This window comes from Mustela putorius, unplaced genomic scaffold (assembly GCF_011764305.1).
Source record: "Mustela putorius furo isolate JIRA1106 unplaced genomic scaffold, ASM1176430v1.1 tig00000580_pilon_pilon_pilon, whole genome shotgun sequence".
NCBI classification, from domain to species: domain Eukaryota; kingdom Metazoa; phylum Chordata; class Mammalia; order Carnivora; family Mustelidae; genus Mustela; species Mustela putorius.
The window spans coordinates 772,445-788,394 of NW_025421423.1; the positions used below are offsets into that span (position 1 = coordinate 772,445).

A 15,950-nucleotide genomic window follows, 5' to 3' on the forward strand; every position below is an offset into this window, starting at 1 on the left:
AAATTGATAGACTTTTCTCTCTTCTTGCCCTACTGCACTGGCTGGGACCTCCAGTTTAACACTGAAAGGTTTTTGTTTTGTTTTGTTCTCTTATTTGTGGAGCATAACAAATAGCATGGAGGACATGTTTTGTTTTGTTTTAATCATGAATGGGTGTTGTTTTTTTCAAATGCTTTTCCTGCTTCACTTGATATACTCACGTAGTTTTCCTTACTTAGCCTCTTAATATGATAGATTACATTGACTGATCTTCGACTATTGAAACAGCCTGTCATTCTTGGGCGATGAGACTCTCCTTGCTGCTAGAGAGCAGGAGATTCAGCTTGCCACTAGGGCTCTGCTGATTCCATCCTGGCTGGCAAGGGCAGGGGTACATTTTTACTATTGCCAGGTCCTCTGCTGACATCATGGGAAGAGTGACCTCACTGCCATAGGCATAAGTCCAGACTCTTCTCTAGACCCTCTCTGATACCACCTCGGGTTGGGGGGGACCAAGAAGGGGCACCTCATTACACAAGGTAGAGGATGAAAAGTCCAGACTTCCAACATGGTCTCCACCGACACCTGGAGTGGGGATTTGTTACTGTCCAGTGGAGACAAAAGTCCCACCTCTCTGCTCAGTCTCTTCTGATGCCACATTAGATTTAGGATATTTGCATCAGTGTTCCTAGACAGTACATGCCTGAAAAGAGTTTACTGCTTTTTTTGTTTGTTTCAAAAAGAGCCTGGGATTTGACCAAGACTGGTTTGCACTTTCTTGTATGTCAACTGAGAATGATCTACTATGTAGGATCGGAGATGGAATATGCAGTGGTCAGCAGGAGAGGGAGACCAGACAAAGATGATTTTACTTTGGGCTTTGTTATTGTCAGGATTCCCTAGGCTTCTAGCTAGAGAACTTACTCCAACCAGCTTATTCTCACAATGAGCTAAATGTTCATGCAACTGAGAAGTTCAAAGGTGGATTCAGTCCCAGGCCCAGTCAGATTTAGGGACTCAACATGTCATTAGGACCTTGAGTTTCTTCATCTGTTTGTTTTCTCTATTTGTCTTTTCCTGGCTATATTTTACACTCTACTGGACAGACTTCCTCACATGGGAGGGAAGAGAGTTGTCAGCAGCCTGATTCAGTTTCTTCTATTGGAGTCTCCAAATGCGAACCGAGCCCTGGCCAACACCTTGACTGCAGCGTTGTGCGGGACTTGGTTGAACTCTTGACTTACAGAAACTGCAAGATTATAAGTGTGTGCTGTTTGAAGCTCCTAATTTGGTGGTGATCTGCTATGCAGCATAGAAAGCTAATATGGGACCTTTTTCTGCTTGCTCCAATTACAAATGTCCTAGGGAATGGCTCTGCTTAGTTTGCCTTAGGTTACGTGCCTTCCATTAGACTGACTGCTGTGCCAAGAGTTGGTGTACTATGATTGGTAGCTGCATTAAGTGACATAAGAGTGAGAGGGGGCAGTTGGGGGGCAAAAGTTTGCATAAGAGTGAGAGGGAGCAGTTGGGGGCAAAACTTTGCCCCCCAAACAATAGGTGTACTGTGCAGGATACAGCTGACTTCTGTGATGGCATTCTTAGGGAGTCCAGCTGTGACTTTTGACTACTTATCGCAGACGTTGCAAATTGGCAACCTCTACCCAAATCTGACTATGGAACACATTTTTGTTTGGCCCTTATAATACTTATCTTGATACTAGAGGTAAACAAGGAACCTGCAGCTGGGGTAGATGCTCTACATCCCTTCCCCTACTCCTGCATCCCTTCCTGGCAGCAGCTGACTGGAATCCAGGAAGGTTATCTGCTGGAAGAGACAGTCAGCTCCTGCTTCACACCTGGTCCTCTCCTATAGTCCAGCATCTGAAATGCTCCCATTTCACCTATTGAGGTGGTTACATTCTTGACTTATTTTCTGAGACCATCTGGGATGTTTGATTTGGTCATGTCAGTAAACACGTTGCACTTGAAGGTTTTAGGGGTGATCCTAACCTGAGATAAATGGTTATGAGTTGTAGTGAGGCGGGAAGTAATCAGCACATAAGCAGAGCTGTGAAAGCCTCCATTTGTCAGTGGTCTGTTCTAGGCTCTTTGGTTACCTCCAAAAGCATGGACTGAGTTGAAGTCTGGTTTTCTTTGCTTCTGAGACCTTTAGATCAGGGAGCGTTCATGTTTGCCTCAGGGCTTGGACCTTCCCTCCCAACTAAGAGTTGGGGCTGCTCTAAGAATGGGAAAGTGGGTGGAGAATGGCTCTTCCCACCTGCTGGCAAGAGGGAGAAGGGCTTTGAATGAGGGCACTTGGAGGATAGTTAAGTGTCCTGAGGTTTGCATTCTGGACTTTTGATTCTTCAAAATGAAAATGTCTCATGACTTCTCCTGTTAATATATAGTCATTGTAAATATATGATTTTCACATAGGCCTCTCATACTTCTTATATATTTTCCATAGGTATTGTAAAACTTTTCTAACTGCAGTGAATTATATACAGCCCCTCTTGTGCCCTGTTTTATTATTTCCTGTAGTTTTAGTATTTGAGTAAAATTTTCTTCAGTAAAACAACATTTGTTGTTTTTCCTTCTTTCCAATATTTATGTTCCTTGTTTTCCTCATCTCATCTAATTATCTAGACTGCAAAGTGATGTAGACATTGCGTGCTGATGTTTTGATACTTCCTTTCATGTTAGGGGTAGTGTCCTCTAATGAAGTGTGCTACTTTTAAAAAGTCAGAAATCACTGTTAACTTATGTCAAGTGACTTGTCAACATCTATTGATGAGATCACTTTTTCCTCTTGAATCTATTAATAAAATTGTTGCAATAGATCTAATTTATCCTAATGTTAGAAACCTTGAAGCCCCCTTACAAAACTGGATACTATGTACCATGTATTATTTTAAAAGATTTTATTTATTTATTTGACACAGAGAGAGAGAGAGAGATCACAAGTAGGCAGAGAAGAAGGCAGAGGGGGAGGGGGAGGCAGGCTCCCCACTGAGCAGAAAGCCCTATGCAGGGCTTGATCCCAGGACCCTGAGATCATGACCTGAGCTGAAGGCAGAGGCTTCACCCACTGAGCCACCCAGGTACCCTATGTACCATGTACTTAATATGCAATGACTTAAATCTATTCAGGTTCAGTGTATGACTTTTTCATTTGATCAAGTTTCTTTGCTCATTCATTGTCCTCTTATTCTTTCAAACGTCTTCATGTTAATACTTGTCTACTGGTATTTCTCTTAAGATTTCCACAAGCATATATATTTTTCAAGATTTCATTTATCTGAGAGAGAGAGGACAAGCAGAATTGGGGCAGAGGGAGAGGGAGAAGCAAACTCTGTGTTGTGCTATTGAGCGGGGAGCCAAAAACTTGGCTCCATCTCAGGACCATGGGATCATGACCTGAGCCAAAGGCATCTGCTAACTGACTGAGCCACCCAGGCACCTTTTTAAACAAGCATAGTAATACTTTTGTTATTTCAGTATCAACACATTATACTCATATATTATACTTGTAAGATTCCCTTTCCTGCCACATCCTTCATAAGATGAGATCTTCAATGGGCTATAAGTATACATCTTTTTCTAAATTTCTGAGCTTAATAGTCATCTAGAATTGTAACTAGAGTTACACCATTGCTTTGTTGTCACTGTTTACCTCAATGCACTTCCTAATAATTTCTTCATATATTTGTCTTTGCACATTTGGTATGAAGTGTTCATTAGACTTTATCAATCTTCAGACATTCGACCATTCTCCACTGTGTCTTACATACCATATCTGTCCCAGTCCTTCCATTATTTATTTTTAACTATTTGTTGGGAGAACATTATAAACAAAATTTCTTTTTGAGAAGGGGATTATAGGGGTGTGTGCTGTCTGTATTTGCACGTGCCAACAATGTCTTTTCAAGTGTCATATTGGTGCAATGGTCAGAGTATATAGAATTCTGATTCTCAGCCCCTTTCCCTCAGTACTCTGTCAGTCTTGTTCCACTGGCATCTACATTTAGGGCAGCAGGGAAGCAGGCCAGCGGCAGCCAGATTCTTGATCCTTGTTGGGAAGTATGGCTTTAAGCTGTGGAAAACTCTATAGAATTCTTTTGGAATATGTAAGAATCACAACTTACCCTAGGATTGACTGTACATAAGTTGGTCTTTTGCTACAATTCTTACCTGATGATTGATTAACGTTTTATGAATAATTATACAGAATTTCTGTTGAGTGAAATGTTTTTCTCCTCCTTTATTATTTGTCTGTCATCTGTTCTGTTTTCTCCTCCTGAATTACATAATGGATCCCTATGGTCTACCTTTTATGTCTCTCACCTGTTCTTGAATAACCAACTTCTCTCTCTTGCTCTCTCTCTCTCTCTCTCTCTTCTTGTTTCCCTCTCAGCCTTGGAGAGAAACTTAAGTATTTTTTTTAATTTAATTAATTAATTAATTAATTTTTAATTTATTTTCAGCATAACAGTATTCATTATTTTTTCACCACACCCAGTGCTCCATGCCATCCGTGCCCTCTATAATACCCACCACCTGGTACCCCAACCTCCCACCACCACCCCCCGCCACTTCAAACCCCTCAGATTGTTTTTCAGAGTCCATAGTCTCTCATGGTTCACCTCCCCTTCCAATTTCCCCCAACTCCCTTCTCCTCTCTAACTCCCCATGTCCTCCATGCTATTTGTTATGCTCCACAAATAAGTGAAACCATATGATAATTGACTCTCTCTGCTTGACTTATTTCACTCAGCATAATCTCTTCCAGTCCCATCCATGTTGCTACAAAAGTTGGGTATTCATCCTTTCTGATGGAGGCATAATACTCCATAGTTTATATGGACCACATTTTCCTTATCCATTCGCTTGTTGAAGGGCATCTTGGTTCTTTCCATAGTTTGGCGACCGTGGCCATTGCTGCTATAAACATTGGGGTACAGATGGCCCTTCTTTTCCCTACATCTGTATCTTTGGGGTAAATACCCAGGAGTGCAATTGCAGGGTCATAGGGAAGTTCTATTTTTAATTTCTTGAGGAATCTCCACACTGTTCTCCAAAGAGGCTGCACCAACTTGCATCCTCACCAATAATGTAAGAGAGCTCCCCTTTCTCCACATCTCCTCCAACACATGTTGTTTCCTGTCTTGTTAATTTTGGCCATTCTAACTGGTGTAAGGTGATATCCCAATGTGGTTTTAATTTTAATCTCCCTGATGGCTAGTGATGATGAACATTTTTTCATGTGTCTGATAGCCATTTGTATGTCTTCATTGGAGAAGTGTCTGTTCATATCTTCTGCCCATTTTTTGATATGATTGTCTGTTTTGTGTGTGTTGAGTTTGAGGAGTTCATTATAGATCTTGGATATCAACCTTTTGTTTGTACTGTCATTTGCAAATATCTTCTCCCATTAAGTTTTTTTTATTTAAAAATTAATTTTTAAGCATTGTTTAATCTACTTTTAAATACTTTCTACATGAAGCACTGGGTGTGGCATATAAACAATGAATCCTGGAACACTGAAAAAATAAAATAAAATTTAAAGAAAAGATAAAGTATAAAACAAAAAAATATTTCTACTGGGTTTTATTTAACCAACAATTTCAGTTTTATCCCATAAGACAAATTTTTATCTCCTAGTCACCTTTTCTCCTCCTAGCTTCTCTTTCATAGACTGCTTTTCTTTTATTGATGAGATTGCCTCCAGAATTCCACACAGGATACCATTGAGGCTTTTCTTTAGTGTCTCACCATCTTTCTGCAATAACTTCTTTCCAGGAAAGACTGTTTGTTTTGATGACTAGTTTATTTCCTCCCTATTGGTTTAAAAGTTCTTGTCAGTTCTCGGAGGCTTTCTATTCCGCTCATTCTTTTGAATTTTTTTTAATTTTTTATTTTTTATAAACATATATTTTTATCTGCTCATTCTTTTAACTGGACTTGTAGATTGCTCACAATTGGGAAGTAGCTTGGAATTCCTCACCAGGCATGGGGGTGATTCTTAGATGTCTGCTGGTGTACCTCACATTCCTCTCCTTCTGACTGCCATGTAGGGTTGGGTATTCTTGGGCAGAAAAGCAACTGATGGTCACCAGTTGGCTGCATACATGGTCAAGCCAGGTCAGGAAGTTAAGAGAATTCATTTGATTCTCCTAAATACATCTCAGGTTCCACGTCACTCTGATGAGCTCTGGGAGGTCTCAGCTATCCAGGGACAGAAGCAAGGGGGTGAATAACACCCTCGACAAGGGGAAAGGAAAAAGGCCTGGGGGTTTGACCCTTACATCAGTTTTGCCACCACTTATGCACTCTCTTCTGCGCTCCCAAGGTGTGAATGGTTTTCTGGTGGGTACCATGACTGAGGACAGGAAGAGGTCAATTTTGGAAACACAGGAAGAGAACAATTCAAGAAACAGTTCTAGGAATTAATATGAAAATAGGGAGAAAGAAGCAATGAGCACAGAGATAAAATATTACTATTATTTAATATGAGATAGGATATGTTGAAAGGTCCATGAATTAAGGACCCATCCAAACATGTTCAAAGAAAGAGGTCAGGGAGCAAGTGAATTACAGATATATGCCCAGAGCATTTTGTAAGTTAAAAATAAAACTTGAAGGGTACCTGGATAGCTCAGTGGGTTAAAGCCTCTACCTTTGGCTCAGGTCATGATCCCAGGATCCTGGGATCAAGCTCTGCATCGGGCTCTCTGCTCAACAGGGGACCTGCTCCCCCGCCCCCCCGCCTGCCTCTCTGCCTACTTGTGATCTCTGTCAAATAAATAAACAAAATCTTTTTTAAAAATTTAACTTGAAGAGTTATTTTTCTTGTACATCAATTTGTTCAATATGCATCCCAAAGATAGATGACTATAAGGTTTGAGGAATGTATATACTTCTGTGGAAGTGCTTCTAGAATGGGACAGAAACGTCCCATTAAATGCTTCCTATTCACACAAAGTGTTCTGTGTAATCAGATTTGCCTATGCACCTTTGATGAAATTAGCCCGTTAACTTATCCTCTGAGCTCCTCAGGTGAGAGAAACTAGGGAATAGAGATCTATCAGGGCCCCTTTACCATCACTGGATGACATGTTTGCGTAGGACCAGGTTCTTCACAGCGGCCTTCACGTCCTTGTTCCTGAGGCTGTAGATGATGGGATTGAGCATAGGGGTCACCACCCCATAGAAGAGGGAGGTGAGCTTGTCTGAAATATCCTGCTTATCTGCCCCCAGGGGATCCTTGGATTTGGGTTTCCCATACATGAAGAGGATAGTCCCATAGAAGATGACCACGACTGTGAAGTGGGCAGAACAGGTGGAGAAGGCCTTTTTCCTCCCCTCAGTTGATGGGATCCTCAGGATGGTAGCAATGATAAACACATAGGAGACAAAAATGAACAGAACTGGAATGCCCAGAAATATCACATTGGCCACTGTCATACTAATCACATTGATGGAGATGTCAGCACAGGCCAACTTAAGGACAGCCAGGATCTCGCAGGTAAAATGGTTGATGACATTGTTCCCACAGAAGGGCAGTCGCATAGCTAAGGATGTTTGCACCATGGCAGTCATGCTTCCAGCTGTCCAGCAGCCGACAGCCATGGGCACACAGGCAGCCTTGCTCATGACCACGGGGTACCTAAGGGGGTTACAGATGGCCACATAGCGATCAAATGCCATCATGCCCAGAAGCACACACTCTGTGGCTCCCATGGCAAAGGAGAGAAACATCTGCATGACACAGGCTGAGAAGGAGACGGTTTTCCTGGGGGTCAGGAAGCTGTCGAGAATGAGGGGGACTGAGGAGGTTGTGTAGCAGATGTCCAGAAAGGAGAGGTTCCCCAGGAAGAAGTACATGGGCGTGTGCAGGCGGGAGTCAAGGGCAGTCACCAGGATGAGGATCCCATTGCCCAGCAGGATGACCAGGTACATCAGGAGGATGAGCACAAAGAACATTTTCTCCAGCTTAGGGTGGGCTGAAAGCCCCAGGAGGATGAATCCCACCACAGGAGATGTTGAATTGGACCTGTCCATGTATATCTTCCCTGTAATCTGCCGGAACTCAGAGAGCAACTTCAGGATTCTCTGATAGGTAAAATGGCCAGAAAGCCATTGAGGATATTTTCCTTGCTAAGCAGCTGGAGAATGTCCCTGGCAATGCCGGGGGCTCTTTACATTGTCCTAATTAAATGCAGAGAAATTGGTCAAAATCTTCTTTGTGATATTGGCCACCTATAGAGGTGTTTGACATTTCACAAAATTAGATTTAATCTTCCTAATCACATTTAAAATTAACATCACACATTTACCTCAGCTTATACCATGTGTGGCTGATTCATTTTAATCATTGTTGTAGGAATTGTTATACTCCATTTGTATGAATTTTTTTTCTTTTGAGGCATAAGACTGGTGGAAGTAACTGATCTTAATCTCAATTCCTGATCATTCCCTTCTCTATGTAACTTTGGATATGACTTCCCTCCTTTTTTATAGTTCTCTCTCACTGTCCAATGAATGAATATCCATTCGGATATTGGCAGGAGTCAAGGGCATTCGGATATTCATTCATTGGGATATGCATTCATTCATTCCTTCACTCACCTTCCAAACTCCTTGGAGCACTTACCAAAAGAACTTTCACCAATCATTCAATGTATGGGGATTATCAAGTCCCTTTTCCTCTCTGGGCTCTGTTTCCATTTTGGAATGGATTGTATTTAGAGATATTCTATCCAGGGACTAAATGATCTTGTGAATTTCTCATTCCTGGACTTTCTGTTCTGTCACTGAAATATACTTCTCTCTTTCTTTCCTATTCACCCCATGCCACATAATCATAAGGAATGAAGCCAGGAACTGGGCTGGGCTGGGCTCACAGAGCTTACATATTCTTTTACAAGTTCTCTCTTACCTTTTCTATAGATAGGGTAATGAATAAAACAACTTGTCTGAGGTCCAGCCAATCTGATCTGAAACTAGCAGCCAGAGGAGTTAGCCCCTAAAATGGATGAAACCTAAATTTTCTGGTCTTTGCTCTGTGTTTGGTTAAAATCCACAAAGGACATGCATTGCCTATATGAAGCCAGTTAAATTCCACCCTGCTGTTGGGACTATTCCAGTCCCTAAAGTGATTTAAAGTTTTGAAAGTGAAGTGACAAATTTTAGAAACTTTATACATCTGGGATTATGTCCCTAAGATCCAATTATTTTGAAGTCCTTCCAGAAATATTTTCTTCCCTCTCCCTCCCTTTATACCCATCCTGTAGAGCTATTGGAAAGCATTAGAGAGGAAGGGTCATTGTGATTCTGCCAGGATTAACATAAATCCCCAGTCAATGAGAAGAGTCCATGGCAAGTCTAGGAGAATGTGAAACTCACTGCACAGGACAAATCCTTATAGCTCAGTATCCCCAGAATTTCCAAATTCAGGATGTTGGGCTTGGAAAGAGCCAAGTGACCTAGAAATTTTCTTCTTGTCTGTGTTCCTCCATAGAGATTCTGAGTTCCTATCATATACCAGGCCTTTATAAGGCACTGGGAGAGTCATAAATGAATCTGGTTATAGCTCTTGCCATGAGAGTTTCAAGGTATAGCAGCTGTGGGCTTGAAAAAAAAGCCATTTCATTACAGAAGTGATGTCCTATTATTTGAAATCTTTCTTACGCTCCTTTGTTTTATCCTTTCCAGAGAATAAACTTTTTGTTGGGATGGTTAAGGACACTTGGCCAATGTCATGGGTTGAGTGAGGGGCTGTGGGGACTCTGTTTCTTTTACATTTTTTGCCTAATCCTCCTGGCTTTAGCAGTACCCCTTTACCCCAGGACCTAGAGGGACCTGGTGCAGTGGCTGCTCAGTGCTTGAGATCTGTTTGTAGCACAGTACTCTTCCCATTTCTGGCTCAGGATTTGGCTCTATGAGATCTGCCTTAGAAATGACCTCTAATCCATCACTTTCCAGCCTTCAAATTGTTATCACTCTAATGTTCCCCTTCTTCTTAACCTTGCGGTTTTTCATTAAAAAAGAAAAGAAAAGAAAAGAAACAAACAAACAAAAACCCTGTAGTTTTTCTGTCTCAGGAGGGAGCAAAATTAGGTACATGTGTTCAGTCCTCCTTATGCCTCAGTCCCGATTCAGTGCAGTTACTAACATCCTCTGTTATTTTCTTATATGTGTTAGTCATTGTTTTTGTCGGTTTCTATCCACTAGAATGGAAGTTTCATAGAGGCAAGGACTTTTTCCTACATTGTTTATAAATGTATCCTAAGTATAAAAACTGGACCTGATTTATGGTAGACACTCAATGAAGAGTTGTTGAATAAATTAATAAATTAATTTGTGACCTATTCCAGTTTTCTTCTTTGCTCCATGGTAGCTCTCCTTTTTATATTTTTACTTTCATCCCATCTTTTTACATTTTTATTTTGTAAACATTTTATAATGTATATAACATATTGGTCCAGTAGAACATTTATGCATTTTATAAATAAATAAGAGAGAGTGTATTAAGAGACAGTGAGATAGTGTAAACTGTAAGGAAGCATTACTTTAAACCTAGGGGATCATCGATCCTAGATACCTAGCTTCTGGTTTTGGCTGCAGCCCTTCAGTTATGTCGCAAACCTCTCTTTTCTAAGTGGCTCTTAAATACTGGAAACATCTATCTTTAGAAAAAATAAGCTCACAAAAGACCTCAACGTGAGGCAGGAATCCATCAGAATCATAGAGGAGAACATAGAAGAGGTTCGTCCTTAAGGTCGAACCTCTTTGACATTGGCTACAGCAACCTCTTTCAACCTCTTTCAAGACATGTCTGCAAAGGCAAAGGAAACAAAAGTGAAAATGAACTTTTGGGACTTCATCAAGATCAAAAGCTTCTGCACAACAGAGGAAACAGTCAACAAAACAAAGAAGCAACCCACAGAATGGGAGAAGATACTCTCAAATGACAGTACAAAGGGCTGATATCCAAAATCTATAAAGAACTCCTCAAACTCAACACACACTCAACAGGACAAATAATCACGTCAAAAAATGGACAGAAGACATAAACAGACACTTCTCCAAAGAAGACATACAAATGGCTAACAGACACATGAAAAAATGTTCATCATCATTAGCCATCAGGGAGAGTCAAATCAAAATCACATTGAGATACCACCTTAAACCAGTTAGAATGGCCAAAATTAGCAAGACAGTAAATAACATGTGTTGGAGAGGATGTGAAAAAAGGAGAACCCTCTTACATTGTTGGTGGGAGTGCAAGTTGGTGCAGTCACTTTGGAAAACAGTGTGGAGATTCCTCAAGAAATTAAAAATAGAGCTTCCTTATGACCCTGCAATTGCACTATTGGGTATTTACCCCAAAGATTCAGATGTAGTGAAAAGAAGGGCCTTCTGTACCCCAATGTTCATGGCAGCAATGGCCACATTTGCCAAACTGTGGAAAGAACCAAGATGCCCTTCAATGGACAAATGGATAAAGAAGATATGGTCCATATATACAATGGAGTATTATGCCTCCATCAGAAAGGATGAATACCCAACTTTTGTATCAACATGGACAGGACTGGAAGAGATTATGCTGAGTGAAATAAGTCAAGCAGAGAGTCAGTTATCATATGGTTTCACTTACTTGTGGAGCATAAGGAATAACACAGAGCACATGGGGAGATGGAGATTGGGGGAAATTGGAGGGGGAGATGAACCATGAGGAACTGTGGACTCTGAGAAACAAACTGAGGGTTTTGGAGGGAAGGGAGGTGGGAGGTTGGGTGAGCCTGGTGGTGGGTTTTTATGGAGAGGACGTATTACATGGAGCACTGGGTGGTGCATAAACAATGAATTCTGAACACTGAAAAGAAATAAAAAAGAAAAAAAAGGAAGCTCACAGAACACAGGACTTTTGGCCCTATTCAAAAAAAAAATCTGCTATCTTACTTGTCTGCAACATGTACCTCTCGTTGTTGGAGGCCATCCATAGTGAACAGGGGTGGGTGACTGCACCTGTTTTGGAAAGTCACCTCTGAGCTTCGAGAAGCCTTGAGGATCTAGTTTGGAGTGTCTCTCTCTCTCTCTCCTCACCTTGGGTTTCTCTTGCAACTCTTCCACAGCCTGTCACCCCTCAGTACTCCACTCATGGGCTTGGGTCTCCTGTGGAAAGCTCAGGAACAAGTGAGAGGGCCCACACCATTGCCTTAGCTGTTATGATTGGCCCCAATACTGCCAATCATAGGAATGGCAGTATTGACACATAGGAATGAGGACATATATCACAGTGACAACCTGATTCACTTCTATTCTTTACAGGAGCTGTACCCACATTAGCTCTTAACATTTTTTTATGCTGATGTAACTGTTGCTTGGTGGACTTGGGATACCTCGAGCTCCAAGGCCTTGACACAGCCCATCCAAAAAATATTGCTGGGGGCTCTTGGTCTCATCATGAGAAAGAATTCAAGGATAGACACAACACAGCAGACGATCAGTACAAACAGGAGAGTTTATTACGTCTTATTATTAACTCTCTAGATGAGAGAGCAGGTGGGTTCAAGGGAATGCTGCCCCACAGAGGTTTGGATTTCAATCTTTAATAAACAGTTGTTAATAAAGGGGTAGAATATTCATTACTCAAAAGGTGGAAATTTTCTTCAAAGCAGGTGGTCTCCTCCAGGAATGTAGGTTATGTGCCTTTTTTTTCCTTATTTGGTCAAGGTTTTCTGTCATGGCTCCCTTAGGGAGAAGACTTTGTCAGCCATCTTGGGCCGGTCTGGGCTAATCTGGTTTCCTGTTGTTTTGTTTTGGAGTGCTGCCAGGATAGACCCCTGACTTTAGTTAGTTGTGACTTCCTCTTTGCTAGCTTCCAGGCATCCTGTCAGAACCTAACTAACTGCCTCTAATAACTTTGAGCCCTCGCCATACTTTCCTGGAATGAGATTGTACATGGAAAGAGATAAACTTAATCAATAGGTTCAGTAAAAATTCTTTAGAAATTATAGATATGAATTTTATATATGTATAAATAATTTATACTTACATATGTTTCCTCTTTCCACTGAAAGATCTAGAGACTATGATAAACTCATTAGCACCATTGGCACCCAGATTGTGGTTTCTAAATACTAGTCCCCACTAAAGAAAACAAGAACTCCTTAGAGAAAATGATTATTTCCATGTCTTGAAAGGAACAGTGAATGTTGAGTCTATAATATCTTGACATACCAGAAAGAAAAGAAGCCATCAAAGATTCTAGGGTCAGGGCACCTGGGTGGCACAGTGGGTTAAAGTCTTTGCCTCTGGCTCAGGCCATGATCCCAGGGTCCTGGGATTGAGCCCCGCATTGGGCTCTCTGCTCAGAAGGAAGTCTGACTTAAATTTTTCCGTAAAACGAAAGAGAAATTCTCCATATCTTGGGTGATGTGTTGTACAGTTCTCTTTGAGCGTTTGATTTGTCATTTCTCTGCAAACCAGTTTTCTCCTTCTTGCAAGGCACATGGCAACATTAGTCCTGCATTTATGTGGTCCCTCAGCTTAAGAGCCCTATGCCAACTAACAAGGGTCTCTATATCCGCATTCATACTCCTTGGAGAGAAAATATGATTAGCTCTGTTTTGGTCAATAGTCTAATCACCTGTGCCCAGGGGAAAGGATACTACCTTCTCATCAGTTCCTAAGGAGGAAACATCTTGCCTCTGGCAGAACTTTCTAGCTAGTTTGCTACAGGGTCCAGATATGCCAAGCTTAGAATCCCCCTGGGATCATTAAGCAGGATGTGTTGTGACCTAAACCCCCAGGTGAATTGCCTTCACACTCTACCTATCCCAGGGTGCCATACAAATACCATTATTCTCTATGTGGTTCTTGGTAAAAAATGGGAATGGGAAACACTGAACTAAGGAGGTGGTAGGCAGATTTCAGAGAAGTTAACTACAATATAAAACAAACTTCAAGGTAAGTTGATAAATAGGGGAACTGGAACCTAATCAGAATCTGGTTTCAAAGCTTCTTATGCTAACACAAGTATTGTACATGATTTTTATGAGGATTGCCAGTGTTCTTGGATTCTGAAAAGACAATATATGCATCATGTGAACAGTGGAATTTGCATGATGTCACAGTTTGAATTTGACAGGAGGCAGACTGGTGTGGAGATTGTGGTGTATAATGTTTATTAGGTAGTGCTCTTGGGATCAACACTGGAAGGGAGGATGAGAAAGCAGGAATGGGCAGAGGCAGGAGTTGGCCTATCATGTAGTCTCAACAAAGGCCACAGTTAACCCCATGGGAAACTCTGGCAGTAGGGTCAGCTTTCAGAAGCATCCTGAGTAGGGGCAAGATGTTTATATCTCTTCATCAGTCAATCACTGGATATGGGCTACCCTAAGGAAGGGGGCATGATTTGGGGGAATCAGATCTCTTCAGCTAAGAACACTCTTTAGCTAATTCCTGATTTAAAAAACGACAACTGAAAGCTTTCTGAGGGTAGCGCTTTCATCAGCTGAAGGAGTCCTGTAGAGAGTCCTATAGAAAGATCTGGGTGGAAATTAGTTCTCTAAGTCAAAACTAGTAAAATGAAGTATGTTGAAAGGAATTTTGCCCTGCAAGTATGTTTCATTTTTCAGTCAGTTCTTGACTTATAAAGGATGGGATTGATCCTGAATCAATGTCATCCTCTCTGTAGTGAGCTAAGAAAGACATAGTTGGACTGTGCTCAACAGGGAAAGGAAAATTCACACCAGAGTGGGACAGAAAATACTGGGTTTGAAATAGTGGGACAGGAATAGACAGAGAGACTATTTAAGGGCCCACACAGGCAGTGACCCATGACCACGTTTCTGCCCAGTGTGGACAGGAAGGTGCTGTAGGGCTGAAGAGGGTAGCTGGCCATGTCTCAGACAGGAGAAGCCTAGGACACCCAAGCAAGACAAGCAGGGAGCATTTGTTTTCATCAGGAAATTTTGATTCTCAGGAAAATATAGACATCCAGTTACCTCAAGGAAAAAGAGACATTCAGAGTTCAGTCCCTCACAGAATCCTTGTCACTTTTGGGGTCTCTAGTGACTGAGATCCTCACACATTACACTTCTGGACCCCTTCCCAGGTGTTCAGTGAACTGGTTCTGCCTTTTGGTTTTATCATTTAACTACTCTGCAGTCAGCCACCTTGCCCCATCTTCTTCTGGTCCCATGGTACTTCTGCTCTGCTCTCCCCCATAGATCCATCCTCTAACTCTCCAGACTATAGGGCCAGACTGTGTACCTAATATGTAAGACTTACTGAGGGCAGGAAAATGAAGCTTAAACCCAGATACCAGCTATGAGTGCTCCTGGGCTAAGATCTTCCACATGAATTTGTAGGATCTGGCTTACTTGCCCTCGAAGGAAATATTCTACATGGAATCTACATGATCCCAATTCCTCTGAGTCTCAGAGGAAGGAAAGGGCCAACTTCATTCTCATCTCCAGTCTCAGACCTGCCGCTAAGAAAAACAACATTGAAAGATCTGCCATTTTATCTCCAACGCAGACAGTTTTTGGTATTGTTGTGTCATGAGGTTTTGCCCCACACTGCCTTTCATGCCTTCTTTGCACAGAAGGATCTTGGATCTTCATATAACTCAAAATAACACTAAGCTGTTTATCCCAAAACAGTGAAACAACTGCTCACAAGGGTGAATTCAGATGTGCCCGGAAGGGAACCAAAAAATCACTACTTGTTTTTTTAGTAGATCACCCATTTAATCCCCTCAAGTCCCACCCTCCCAGATTTTAAGTTTCATCATTTTTACAACTTGGGTCCAGTAATAGCCAAAGTTCTCCATTATGTACGTAATTCTATTTTCTGGTGATCATTCTTCACATATTTCTTCTATGGGGATACATTCTTTGGAGATTCATGGATGAGAGCGCCAAGAGCACAGAACTACAGGGATATTTGTCCTCCAGATA

At 41.5% G+C, this 15,950-nt stretch overlaps 1 protein-coding gene across 1 annotated transcript; it reads right to left on the bottom strand.

Moving 5' to 3' along the window:
• Nucleotides 1–7,080: 7,080 nt before the first annotated feature.
• LOC101689096 (olfactory receptor 13C7-like) lies at nucleotides 7,081–8,040 on the bottom strand. The gene has a single exon (XM_004747577.2). It carries the CDS (start codon nucleotides 8,038–8,040, stop codon nucleotides 7,081–7,083), a length of 960 nt encoding a protein of 319 aa, XP_004747634.2.
• Nucleotides 8,041–15,950: the final 7,910 nt, after the last annotated feature.